The 14,042-nt window shown below is 37.4% G+C and overlaps 1 protein-coding gene across 15 annotated transcripts in view; it reads left to right on the forward strand.

Moving 5' to 3' along the window:
• NBEAL1 (neurobeachin like 1) overlaps positions 1 to 14,042 on the forward strand; it is a 91,466-nt gene that overhangs the window by 69,950 nt on the left and 7,474 nt on the right. For 8 of the 15 annotated variants that reach the window (XM_074829308.1, XM_074829303.1, XM_074829304.1 and 5 more), the window contains 14 exons: positions 464 to 604; positions 701 to 831; positions 2,044 to 2,153; positions 2,727 to 2,844; positions 3,547 to 3,644; positions 3,981 to 4,097; positions 4,608 to 4,697; positions 5,865 to 5,974; positions 6,611 to 6,783; positions 7,226 to 7,320; positions 9,263 to 9,379; positions 10,061 to 10,222; positions 11,298 to 11,446; positions 12,140 to 12,275. In XM_074829308.1, the coding sequence (XP_074685409.1) occupies positions 464 to 604; positions 701 to 831; positions 2,044 to 2,153; positions 2,727 to 2,844; positions 3,547 to 3,644; positions 3,981 to 4,097; positions 4,608 to 4,697; positions 5,865 to 5,974; positions 6,611 to 6,783; positions 7,226 to 7,320; positions 9,263 to 9,379; positions 10,061 to 10,222; positions 11,298 to 11,446; positions 12,140 to 12,275 (1,747 nt within the window). Of the gene's footprint in view, positions 1 to 463; positions 605 to 700; positions 832 to 2,043; positions 2,154 to 2,726; positions 2,845 to 3,546; positions 3,645 to 3,980; positions 4,098 to 4,607; positions 4,698 to 5,161; positions 5,225 to 5,864; positions 5,975 to 6,610; positions 6,784 to 7,225; positions 7,321 to 9,222; positions 9,380 to 9,498; positions 9,627 to 10,060; positions 10,223 to 11,297; positions 11,447 to 12,139; positions 12,370 to 14,042 lie in introns of those variants that run through there. The other 7 variants (XM_074829300.1, XM_074829301.1, XM_074829302.1 and 4 more) reach the window with 5 other exon arrangements.

The following is a 14,042-nucleotide window of genomic DNA, read 5'->3' on the forward strand; positions in this document are numbered from 1 at the left end:
TGTTAAATAAATCTCTTTTCTGCATCCTGACGCCGTCACACACTCTCTTTTAATTTTTTTTTTTTTTTTAAATCTTGCAGGAAACTATCACAAGTCCCTTCAATAATAAATATTCAGCTTAGTGATGTGGGGTTTTTTGTCTATTGTATAAAGTCATGCTAAGTCAGGCCTGTCTTGCCCTTTATCCAGTTTCTGACAGCTGATAGCAAATGCCTAGGGAAGAATATAAGAACAGGTATGCAAAGGCTTCATGTGGTGTATGTTTTTATCTTTCAGCAGCCTTTTGCTTAGGGACTTTCTAAGTCGGAATTGGAATCCTCATGTTTAATAGAAGTCAATGTATTTTTCTTTTATAGATTGCTGTGATCATTTCTTTTGAACCCTTGCCTTCAATAAGTATAATCCACATGAAATCAGTTGTAGTACTCAGTTGTATTTATAAAGATTTATTTTTTTTTTTAAGATATGAGAATTTTGAGGATCCCCTTGGGATAATTGACAAATTTCACTATGGGACACATTACTCAAATGCTGCTGGTGTCATGCATTACCTCATTCGGGTAGAACCTTTCACAACACTTCATATCCAGCTTCAAAGTGGCAGGTATGCTGTGACCAAATAAGCAACACCTTTATTTTTCTTCCTTGTCATTTTACTGAGGGAATGATCAAAGTCTAACCTGAGTTTTCTGATCCACAGATTCGACTGTGCTGACAGGCAGTTCCACTCTATTCCTGCTACCTGGCAGGCACTCATGGACAACCCCAATGATGTCAAGGAACTTATCCCAGAGTTCTTCTACTTCCCAGAGTTCCTGGAGAATCAAAATGGTAAACTGACCACTCAGAATATTCTCACAGAAAACTGTTCTTGTATTTTTCAGAAAAGCGTTGTTACAACCATTTCTGAATGCTGTGGAGCACTTCTTATTTAAGCTTTATAATGTGCTTGTAGAAATCACTTTAATCATCATGCTGACTTCGAGCTGTTTAATGAAGACACCAGTTGTGTTAAGCAGCAGCCTAAATGTTTTAAAATTCAGACTGGGGGCTTAAGGATGGCTAAAAATAGTGTTGTTTACCTAACATAAAATATCAGAGATGTTAATTTGGATGTCTGAAAAAGTTAGCAATAGTTAATACCGAATAAATAGTTAGGGAATGTTAATGCAGCTTAATTGGTATTCTTTTTACTAGGTTTGTTGGGTGACAGAGTTTGGACATCTTTAAGCGTGTGAGGTCTTCTATTTGTTCTAAGCAACCAACATATTTTCTGCTTGTTGCTGTTATCTTCCAATGCAGTGTTAAGTCACCTGATTTTAGAGCCATGTAAGGTTTCAGTACCCATCAGATGAAGGAAGAAAAAAAAAAAACCTCTTTCATTCATATATAATGCTGATTGAAAAGACATCATCCTGCATTCTGATATGAGACTCCTAGCCATTTTTAAATTCACATTTAGTGCATAGGGAATTGTTTCTCTACTTATTAGATAATTTAAAAATGGGTTTTTATGTTTGTGCTGCTGCTAATTTAGTCTGCTAACTACAATCTCCTAGAGTTCAAAGTTATAAAAATTGGAAACAACCAAGTCACGCTTTCAAAAGTCATTTAAGTGTTTAGAGTTGTTCTGATGAAAGCTGTTGGGATTTAAGACTTCCTGAAAGCCTTAATTCTACAATCATTTAAACCTATGAGTAACTTCATTCTTACGAATAATGTCACTGAATAATCCTCATAAAGCAAATGCATATATGTTTACAGATATGTATCTAAATGATTAATGCTGCTTTTAAGGTTGGGACTTCAGCTTCAAAGTAATTTAGGTGCTTTGGACAATTGTTATCCTGTATCATTTAACATTTTAAACAGTCAGAGCAGAACTTAGCCTCCCATGTCAGTGGTAGGGGTTTTTTTATAGTAATAATTTTTCAATATCCTTCCCTTGCATTGAGAAAAGAACACTTTTTAATCTTTATTGAGAAATCAAGATATTTGAAATATTTTGTAGTAACTCTTAAAATTCTCCAAATCATTCGCTAGGTTTTAACTTAGGTCAGCTTCAAATATCCAAAGATGTGGTAAATGATGTTGTTCTTCCCAAATGGGCCCACTCCCCAGAAGACTTCATTTATAAACACAGGAAGGCTCTGGTAAGATGGTATTTATATGTGTGAAGTAATGATAAAGAAAGTACGCCTACACATTGTCACTGTGGCTTAAGTGTAAAATACTGGGACTACATTCGAACTAGACTTGTGGTTGCATTGGACATTTCAAGTACCATTAGAACTTTCATTTAAAAGCACTGTGCATGTCAATAAAATGCTCAAAATAAAAAAGGAAAGAGCCTGAAGATACTAATCATTTGGGAATTTGCTGCCCTAGGAGGTAAAATGCAGAATTAGGTGGGTTTAGGTGATAAGGCTTCCCTTGCTTTTTATAGATTATTCTGTATGGTACTAGGGAGCTAGCAGTTTACCTTCCCTTGCACAGCTGCATTTCAATAGTCTAGATGTGCTCCTTTGCTGTATTAATTGTCCCTCTTTCCTAGCAGTTATTGCTGTTAACACACATGGATATGCTTCTGCCCTGTACATTGGTATATAACTAGTTTGTGGATACTATTTAGTTTAGGAATTAAACCTCTTTCACAGAAAATAGTAAATGCTTCAAGAAGGAAGCAGTACTTTTCTTATTCTTACAAGAGCACTTTTTCCTTCTAGGAATCAGAATATGTTTCTGCTCATCTTCATGAATGGATAGATTTGATTTTTGGCTACAAGCAGAGGGGACCAGCTGCAGTGGAGGCACTCAATGTATTCTATTATTGTACTTATGAAGGTACAAAGCAGTGTGCTCTCTTGTCATCAGACACGTGGGTTTTCAGTACTAGACAGAAAACACTTGATTTGTGAGCATACCATAAAGTAGCATGTGGTAAGACAACAGAATTATAGATTAAATATGGCAGCATAACTTGTATTTATCATCAAATAACCAGAATATTTGATTCTTTGATCAGAAGTTGTGCACCTGAAATGTTAATGAAGTTTTTTTAAAGGGGGTCTGTTCCGGTTGCTTGTATATTGTTTCTCCAGGTGCTTGGGGGTTTTTGTTAGTTTCTCATTTGCTTGCTTAAAAGCATTTGTGGGGAGAGGTTTCTTATGGTTTAGGAGTCAAGGCAAGTTGTTTTAAAAACAACATTCAAGACAAATGTTAGTCTGTTAATTCCAAAGGTGAATTTTGGGTGGCTTCTGTGTGCAACTTATTGCATGCATGATGTATATTAAATTCATTTGATAAGAGAAAAGCCTGCAATTCTTGCACTTACAGATACTCTTAAAACTCCATGTGCAGAGTGGAGTTTTTGGATCATATTTTGTATGGAGGCGTTGTTTGGAGGCTTTTCTGGGGTAAATGGTCATAATGCTGCAATTAATTTCAGGTTTGCAACATTTGTTGATCATGTAGGTTCTTAATAAATTATTTGGATTATGTTCTTTTTCTGGTTTTCTACCCTTCATTGTTCTGGTTGTGATCCAGGGGCTGTGGATTTGGATGCTTTAACAGATGAGAAAGAAAGGAAAGCTTTAGAAGGGATGATAAACAATTTTGGGCAAACTCCATGTCAGCTGTTAAAGGTAATGCTCTTTGTTCCCTCTCAATCAGACCTTTGTGGTTAAATCCAACTGGGTTACAAAGGACTTATGAAAAAATTAAGAGATAATGGTTTATAAGATAATGATTTGCAGTTTTAGGAATGTTAAGTCTTTGCCACATTACCATTTGTAAAGGTCACACTGATGGAAATTTAGCATACCATTTTGAAAAGAAATTAATGTACTCTGAGAAGGGAAATCAGGTGCTTAAGAGTCTGTTTTCCCATTGATTGCCAGTAAGATTCTGAGTAGCTTATGTGACTTGAACAAATTGATCAATTTGTCTAATTTGATATTTCTTCAAATATTGTCTCCTAGGAGCCCCATCCGCAAAGGCTATCAGCAGAAGAGGTAGTGCAAAGACTAACTAAAAGTGATACCTCTACTCTGAATCTCTTCCAACACCTCACTGAACTGAAGTCATTCTTCATAGAGGTAGATGAGTTACTTGAAATTGTTTAGTCTAATCTGAAACTTCTGATGTACTTGAAACAAAAGGTCATAACCTAGATGAAAATAAACTTGCTTCCTCTGTAAAGAAAATATTTTGAAATGCATTGAATATAAAATGAGCTCTGTCTTTTTTAGTTAGCATCGTAAGAGGTCGAATCCCATGAATTTGTATTTGCTGGCCACTTGTGTGGGTCTTGTTTGAATATTAAGTTAGCTACCATGCCAAGAAAGCTAAGAACATCACTGGTGGTGTCTGAGGACTCACTGAACTTCCTAGCTAAACTCACTGATTTAGGACAGAGCCGGGGTTTTATTTCTGGTGTTTGCGACAAAGTATACGTGTATAAACTGAGTATGTGTGTACCAGTGCCTTAGAGTGCTGTACAGATCTGACACTGATTCCAGAGGCTTTGGGTCTTACTCTTTACAGGTTCTAGATTTGTCCTTGAGCTCTTGAATACAATTAGATCAAAACCATATCCTTTCTCTCAGGGAATCAGTGATGGTGTGCCCATTGTCAAAGCTGTTGTCCCCAGGAATCAGTCACGTTCCTTTATTTCTCAGGGAAGCCCAGAGATCTTGGTGAGTTGCATGTGTCAATACTATTCTTGGACTGCAGACGGTCAGATAGGTGTTTGGGTTTTTTTTCATACAGCTTGTAGAGAAACACTTCTTAACTGTTCCTGTTCAAATGTGTTCCTTTAACCTTATAATGAATGTCAGGTATAAGTTCAATATTTGTCTTCTGTAGAGAAGCCAGGCTGATCTGTTGAATGGCATTTAAGAGCTGATGAGAGATGAGTGTAAGCTGTAGTGAGGTGTATTGTAAGTTGCCCACTTGATCCACTTCCATGGTAGCAATCAATTACCTAATACCTAATACCTAATACAGCCCAGCTTTAAAATGACGGGATGAAGTTATTAATGGCATCGTTATGTTTATCATTACTTTCCAACCCATATATTAAACTATACCATATGTGGCATATACACACTCAGGAGGCCTGCACTGTTCCTAAAGTCTGCTTCTGCATTGACTAATACAGGTGCTGGTATTGTGGCAGATGGCCAAATGATGAAAGGAGGAGAGTGGTTTTGTATTCACATCTGTATGTATGGTCTGCACACTGTGCAATAATACCTATGTTTTGCAGGAAAGGACGTTCTTTTCCAATAATCCTATTTAGTAGGTCAAACTTGCTGTTCTGGCTTAATGTGGTGTGTGCATATGTCATTTTGGACACATCTAAAATTCTTATTGTGTTTTTTTCTAAATATCTGATGAAAATAATTTTGAATATTTAGATTCCTTGCTTTCTCAGAAATAGAACTGTAGTACAATTTTTTTAAAACTTTCCATGTTAATATGTTAACTATTAATGATTACTATTTCAAATAAGAGAAGCAGTAGCTTAAACTCTCTGAATTGTAATGAAATATTTGAGAAGGGTTGGTTGGCTGGGTTTTTTGGGTTTTTTGTCTCCTCTTCCCACGCTCCCCACCCCCCCCTTCAACTTCTCTGACCTATGTAGAATATACACTATTCTAATTTGGTAATATGTACCATGTGTGGATTAACTCATCTGAGCTGGATTTTTTTTTTAAAGTTGTGTGCTTTTTTTCTTTGTGGTAAATTCTCAAGAAGCCTATGCTGGATTTTATGCAAACTCCATTACCATCAAAGTCAAGCAGAAAATATGCCTCTGGGTTTCACTGATATTTTTTTTTTTCCCTGTCAAACCCTTTTAGGTAACGGCAAGTCTGAACTGCGTCATTGGAACTCATGGTTGGCTACCTTATGATAAAAATATCTCCAACTATTTTACATTTATCAGAGATACCACAGTGACAAATCCCAAGTAAGCAAATGATGAGGAGAGGTGCAGATGAATGCATCTACAGTCATAAAATACAGTAATTGTTCAACAATCAGTGGATTGTACTGTTTTCATTGGCTGAGTTTTCACCTAAGAGTGCATCTTCTGATGTTCAATAATATTACCTCTAATCTGTAATGCTATTCTAGTAAAGAGTTCTGTAAGTGTCATTTTAAGGTTCTTCGTTCTTAGAACTACTGCTAATTTTTTTTTTCTAATTATCAATGAGAAAAACTCATCTTGGAATCTGAGGTGGGCAGTCTTCATACTTCCTTACACCATAGTGTAGGTGTATGCGGTGGTTCTGTGTCATTGGCTTTTAGAAGATTCCTTTTTTTTCTTTAATGTTACAGTACTTAGTAGGGACACGAGTTATCCATACAGAATTAAATTGCATGAAAGACTGAAAAGATCTAAGGTGAAATCTTGCTTCCACTTGCTGATGTCAATGAGAGTATTGCCATGGATATCAGGGGGGCAGAATTTCACCTATTATGTTTTTTTAAATATAGCCTCTTCTATAGATGGAATTTCTTATTAATTTTTACGGATGCACAAAGTGCAAAATATATCAATTTGAACTAAGGTTGCTCTTAACTGCTCATCATTTGCCTACAGAACACAACGTAACATGAGTGGTCCTTTTGCACCGGGGCTGGAGATCACCTCTAAGTTGTTTGCAGTTTCCCATGATGCAAAACTGCTCTTTAGTGGAGGACACTGGGACAATAGCATCAGAGTGACATCTCTTACAAAAGGCAAGCTGATTGGACAGCACATCAGGCACATGGGTTAGTAACTCTTTATATTGTGAAGTGAAAGGTTCTATGTATTGTACCTTGATATTTGGTCTTTTGGGTAAGAATTATAGCCAGTGCACTTGGGCAGACAAGTGTAGCAGTTATAAAGGAATGGCGGTGTGAGAACAGAATGTACTTGAACCATGATTATACATAAATACTTGAGCATGGCTCATTGTAGTGATGGTTTATGTAGTTTCAAAATAAGATTCAACTGCTGGTTTTAGGTAACAAAGCTGATTAAGTCAGGTTGGTACACCTGGCTGTACAATGACTTCATTATTTAATACAGTCTCATCAGCTGTTATCACAGTGGAGCATTCATGCTGACTGCAAATCAGGTTACATTGTTGACATATTGCATGCATGTTGTCCCTCTGTGGGAAATCAGTCTTAAATATCTGTGTGACAACTTCCTGTTTTCTTTATCTAGATATTGTGACCTGCTTGGCAATAGACTACTGTGGAATTCATTTAATTTCAGGCTCCAGAGATACTACCTGTATGATCTGGCAAATAGTTCATCAGGTAGGTTATTAAGGCATACTCTGAGAAGCATTTTCTGAATGCTTTTTTGTGCTTCTCTGTTTTGCTATGATGGTTTATTGACATCCTTTCTTTCAGGTTTGCAGGGAAGGTAGTCCACTAAAACTGATTAACTTTGTAATTTTGTTACTCCCATTGTTTTCTGTGTTTGAAATATTCACTATACATATTAGTTACTATATAGCTGAAGTACAGTATTTTAGAGGCACTCAAATATTTCATAGATTATTTTCAGGATAGGCAAATATTATCCCTAATTGTACAGGTGGAAGAACGGAAGAAGAGAGACACTGCTTCAGACTACCAGAATTAGTCAGAACAATGTTTATAGTTGAGGATTTTTACATTTCTAGGCTGCTGTTCATGCCAGTAGTTGCACTTTAGCATTGCATTTCCTTGTGGGAAGTACTGACAACTATACTAGGAGTTAGCAAAGACAACACTAGTCTGTTAGTTGGCATTTTAGAGTTATTTAATATGGGTCTTGTGCTTTTACTCAATGAAAGTGATTGTGTGATGCATGTGTGTACTTATACTCCAAATGTGAGGCCATTTCCATTGTTACGCATTTTAAATGTTCATTTCTGATTGCTGCATTACAGATATACAAGTAGGATTAACTGCAGAGCAGAGCTGTCATGTTATGGACAGTACATTTCATCAGGTCACCTTGTTCTTAGCATTGAACTAAGGTTGGCACGTTAAACTAGTACAGTGGTGCATAACTGTATATGTTTTTGTGGAAGCTGTCTCTATGGTGGTAGTATTTATAATTCTTTCAAGAAGTACTTTGTACCAGTGGTGTGTGGTCAAGAAGCCTTAGTGCTGACAACAGTATTTTTTTGTCTCAAGTGAGGCTAAATGTTTGAAATTTTTTAGTTTGTTTATCTTTTCAGTGTGAGTTAAAGAAGTCATCCTCTGGAGATTATCTTTGTTTAGAGTTGCTTTTTCTTAAGATTTTTTATGTATTTTTTTATTTAATGGATACATAAATGATGTATGTATTGTGAATTCTTCTTGTGAAAGTTTTATCTCGGTCTTTACAAAGTGGCAGCAATGGACTGCATACTGTCACTTCTGTTCTACTTGTCTGCTCTGCATTGTCACCCTTTTTCCCAGCTCTGTATTTTAACACTTGTTCTGCATCACTGCATGCTTCAGGCTTTCAGGACTTGTCTGGCAGTCAAGTTTCTATCAAAGAAATGAGAATAAAGAGTCCTCTGCAGAACTAGTTACTGTAGCTTCTCTCTAAGCACAGGTCTTGCCTTAGAACTGGTTTGAGAATAAGTCTGTATATGCTGACAGTACACTCACTGGAACAAAAGTACTAAATACCTTTGATGCCCTGCAGTCGTGTGGGGAAATGACTATTTTTAATGAGCATTATTGCAAGATTTCCTTTACATATCATACTACTACTAGCCACTGAGAAGGATTATTTCTTTACTTTTCCTTAGAAAATGGAACAGAGTTGCTGTAATTTTAAGCAAAATAGCTGTCAGCTTCTTTAAGCTTGGCTGTGAAGATAGTGCTTAATTCCAGGGTAAGCTGTAAGAACTGAACAAGCCCAGATACACAGGTGAAGAAAAAGTGGGTGGATGGGTGGGTGAAAAAACTCCTGTTAGGGCTGCTCAGTGTGGTCCTTGCACACCTGGACATCTGAAGGGGTAGAAACAAGTCAGCTAAATAACTCTTTCACATCCACGTAGTAACTATGTGTTCGTTCACTCTTGTGATTTCAGTAAATAGGGCTGCTGCCATCAAAGGCAATAAATTGAAATTGGAATGGGTGAGTTATGCCTTTGGTTTTGGCCTATGTCAAATATACATCTCACACAACTGATACTGAAGATACCAGAAATTTATTTTTTGTTTGTCCTTCAGCTGCAAGAGAATGTGTCATTGCACTTTTTGTTACTCTCAGGGAGGAGTGCCTGTAGGCCTGGCACCTAAGCCATTACAGATCCTTTATGGGCATACTGATGAAGTTTCGAGTGTTGGCATCAGCACTGAACTGGATATGGCAGTGTCAGGATCCAGGGTAAGCATTCTCATACTTTCCCCTTCTTTGCTTCTTCTCTACTCAAACCATAGAGCATGTTCAAAGTTGATTAAGAATAATACAAAAAATTTGACTATTTCATGATTTTTTTTCTTCAGACTTGCACATCAAGAAGATATGTGCCATCTCCCTTGCTGCCTGCTTAAATCAGGCTGTCTCAAACTGCTCTGCACAGGATAGACCTCAGCTACCATGTTGTTGTTGTTCTGTACAGATGAGCTTTAATGTGTGTGGACTTATTTGGAGATCTTAAGCTTCTCATAGAAATAATTCTGTGACAGTTTCTTCCCTGCTTCCTTAACCTTGAGAGTTCTGTGCAGTTTACTCGTGCTCTACCTTACTGTACTACACTGGCAGGCTACTGAACTCTGACTCTGTACTGCACATAATGCCTACTTATAAATGTGACCTATGAAGTGGCTGATTTGCTGCCTATCCATCCCTTTGTGCCTGGTTTGCATTTGTTTTTTCATATGCCTGTAATACCATGGCCTTGAGGGGAAGGCTTCGTTGTGTGGAGTTCCTAATGCTCAGGAGTCTTGATCTCCAGTTAAGGATTTAAGTGCTTTCAAAATAATCCCTCTGTATTTAAATACTCTTTCTGTGTATTGCGGTAACTTACCTGCTGAGTAACAGCTTGCCTAACTTTGGTTGCTGCAGGATGGGACTGTTATTGTCCGCACTATTCGGAAAGGTCAGTACGTGAGGACTTTGCGACCACCTTGTGAGAGTTCTCTTCTGCTGACTGTTCCCAATCTGGCTGTGTCCTGGGAAGGCCATATAGTTGTCCACACCAGCATAGAAGGAAAGACTACTCTTAAGGTACTTAGGTTCATGGAATACCTGTGTTTCTTTCACTGAAGACTTTAATCATAAATGTACCTAACTTTATCCTTATTTTCTAAAGTAATGAGGCTTTTTGAGCATGCTGTGTCTGTTTCCTTTTTTTTTTTTTTTTATTTTGCTAGCCAGTTTGAGTGAAATTTGATTAAAAGATAAATCACAGACACACTGTGCTCCTGTAAGTTTCATAAAAATCTCCAAACACATGTGAGGAAGATGCCCAAGCATGCTCTGATGAATATTCCTGGGAGAGCTGCTTTGACATGGAAAACTAGGGGAAACAAGTTTCACTGTGCACAGAAACAGAGGCTTATAAGGGGAGCAGCAAGTTCTGGGTGTAAGATGCCCAGTGACTACACTGACGTTTCTTGTTTTTGGATTGGAGAGATAGCTATAAGGCTCACAGGGTAGCTTATTCTGTCTATTGAGTAGCTGTGTAGTTGCTTTAATAAGGGTATGAGCATGGAAAAGTTCTTGGAAGACAGATTTATTGGATGTAGACATGCTAGCTGCATTGGAAAGATAGGGAGAAAAGAGACCAAGGGCTGGAAGAACTTAAGATGGTCATGTTAGCTGCATCTTTAAGTCATCAAGAATTCATTGCCTTGTCCAGAAAATGCTTCTAGATCTAGTTCTGTGGAAATATACCTATTTCATTCTGCTTTTCAGTTTGGGGTGGTGGGGAGGGAAGATGGCAGCAGGGCTGAAGATGAAAGTGCTCTCTTCCTTTCTTCTTCCTTAACAAAATCCCTTATAAAATCGGCACCTGTCCCTTAAATCCATGGATGTTTCCAGAAAATTTGGAATTGATTAGATGGATAGATAAGATGTTACCATGTTACATCAAGAGGTAACGAGGAATAACTGTAAAAATTGCTATGCAGGACCTGGTATACATACAGTACTCTTGTGTCATTCAGCAAGGAAACTGTTGTCAGCGATATTATCTGTGGGTTATTGCCCAAGGTAGCTCCTGTCAGTGAGCTAAAAATAGAAATAATACACTCTAAATCCAGTCAGTCCTCTGTGACAGGTTTATTTTTGATCTATTCAGGATAAGAATGCATTACATCTCTATTCTGTCAATGGAAAATATCTGGGTTCTGAGACTCTGAAGGAGGAAGTGTCAGATATGTGTGTGACTGGCGAGTATATCGTGATGGGCAGCTTACAGGGATTTCTCTCCATACGAGATCTCTACAGGTAATGTACCACCATCAGTAGTTTATTATTGAGATGCAAATATAAAGGCTTATTGAGAAATAGCTGTGTAACATGGACTTTGCGTGGTGCTGTAGGTGGTAGCCATTGCTTTTTTCTGTGTTCCTGAGAAAACTCTTTTAGGGGGGAACTAAGAGAAGAAAAATGAGAGATTGTACCAGACCCCTTTCTTCCCAGGCATTTATCCCAATCATACTCCTACAACTGACATAATCTAGGAAGAGCTGTTTCTGACATCTTCAGGCTGTGATTGTCCCCGTGTCCGATTAGTCACTGGAAGCTCAGCAACTGCAGGATCAAGCCTCGTATTGTTCTGCACTGAGTTTTAAACTCCACTTACTGCTACACTCTGTACAGCTCCATTGCTCCTCAGAGTGGGAGTGATCTTTGTCACTTAGGCAGTTGTGGGACTAATGTTACAGTTCTTCAGTGAAAATATCTTAATTTACTGATTTACCCATCCATGCCTTTTCTTGTTATTGGAGCTCTATTCAGAGGTATGATTAGATTGTTCCTTAGGAGTTTACAATAATTGAAATTGCAAACTAGATCCTTGAGAAACTGTGTTTTATAGTGTATCCTGTGGACAGCAATTGCAACTGCAGTGTGATTCTTTGCAGTATGTGCAAACAAATACATGATGTGCTTTCTCTATGTGATTTTTGTTCATTTCAGCCTGAGTCTGAGCATCTCCCCCTTAGCCATGCGACTGCCAATTCATTGCATTTCTGTCACCAAAGAGTATAGCCATATCCTTGTTGGCTTGGAGGACGGCAAGTTGATTATCGTTGGTGTTGGCAAGCCAGCAGAGGTAAAACCCACCATCAAGAACTTTTTCTACCGAACTGTGGGAAGTTCACTTATTTCTGCTTTCCAGTTGAGCAAGAGGTCTCCTCTATGGCAGGGTAAATTTAAGAGCAAGTTTCAGTTTTCAGTGGGAAAGAAATAACTTTTGAGACTCCTCTACTGAAATTTCTCATTAAGAATCAAAGGTATATAGGGATCGCAGATGGGAAGCTCAGCTGGACTAACTTCTAGACTTTATTACTCACATCTGAATGAGCAAAAGTCATAGTAGCTGACCTTTTCTGAACATGATAGTGTTGTCAGCCACTTCTTGATGAAATAATTTTCCAGAAGAAAATTGGAAATGAGAGCAAGCTACTTTTTTAATGGTTTCTGTCAGATATCTTTTAATATGCATTGACCGACATTGGGGGAAAAAATATGCCTACTTTCTGTGAAGAGTCTCTAATTGCAATGCACAAAGAATCACTTGTGTAGGTTCCCAGGATGCTCTGTGCTCCATATGGTGAATATAAACTTGTTGGTACTGCATATGCAATATCAAATACAGAGCACCCATCTGTCAAATAGCTATGCCCAGTTTTTCCTGTGCAAAACATAGGTTTTGCTTTAACTACTTCTTGTCATGACTTTCAGAGTACTTGAGTTAGCTTAAACCTGCTTCTCTTTATAACCCTATCTCTGTTGTGCTGCAGTGTATTTATTTGAAAATGTGATTATCACTTTTGCATGACCTTTAGTACATGCCAGAAAAATGTGTCTTAATTTCATTTTATATTTTAATTGTGAAAACAGAGCGACTTTATTTGCCTGTATTTTACAATGTTATAGCTAGGAGATATATAGTTTAATATTTGAAACAGGCTTCACACAATGGTAGTCTGATTTTGCTTGCAGTGGATGGGGAGAGGAGGCTTGCACTGACTTCCAGTTTGGACAGCTTTCTCCTACTGTAAAATTGACAAAGAACTGCTTGTGATGTGGTTAAGCATATATTTGTAACAGCAGTTTTAAAGTCACTGTCATTTCTGAGCTTCCTATTCCATAGAAAAGATCTTTTGTAGGCTGGAATTTATGTGTATTGTTAGACTGAAGGCTTTTTGTTTCCTTTTTTTTCAGTTCTTAATCATATTTATTTTTCTAACTATGGAGAAAGTGTTGTTTCAAAGACTGGATTCCTTTATGAATGTAGAGGCTTCCCAATTACTATTTTTTAGGATTTTCTGTTTATAATTCAGATGATCTGCAAGCTTAATATCTATGTAAATAGATTTTTTTTAAAAAAAAACCAAACAAAAACAACACAAACATATAAGGAACAACATTATGCCCCAGATTTTCTAGTTTTCTATAATGGCATCAATCAATATATTTGAAAAGCGTGTGTATGTGGGATATTTATTTGTTGACTGATTTATTTGTAGTCTGGAAGAAATATACTAATTACTAGAATTTTTTCCTTATATAGAAGACAGTGTTGTAGTTCTGGCTTTTGGTGGTGATATTGATCCTTAGGATAAAGGGAGAAACTGACCTTCTTTATTGTGCATAAAGTGAAATGCTGCTTGGTATTAAGATTGGCCTTTAGTGTTTCTGCATTGACAGTATCCAGTATGAAGTGCAATACAGTGGATGTTTCTGTATTTTTCACGCTGTTTGGGATGTTGCAGAAGTCTGGGGGATTATCACCTGTTAGTGTTAATCCCCGTCAGAACTGCACCTTTTCTAGAACTCTGTAGCTGTGATGATACAGTTCTTAAGCGTGTTTAAT

This window comes from Strix aluco, chromosome 6 (assembly GCF_031877795.1).
Source record: "Strix aluco isolate bStrAlu1 chromosome 6, bStrAlu1.hap1, whole genome shotgun sequence".
NCBI classification, from domain to species: Eukaryota; Metazoa; Chordata; class Aves; order Strigiformes; family Strigidae; genus Strix; species Strix aluco.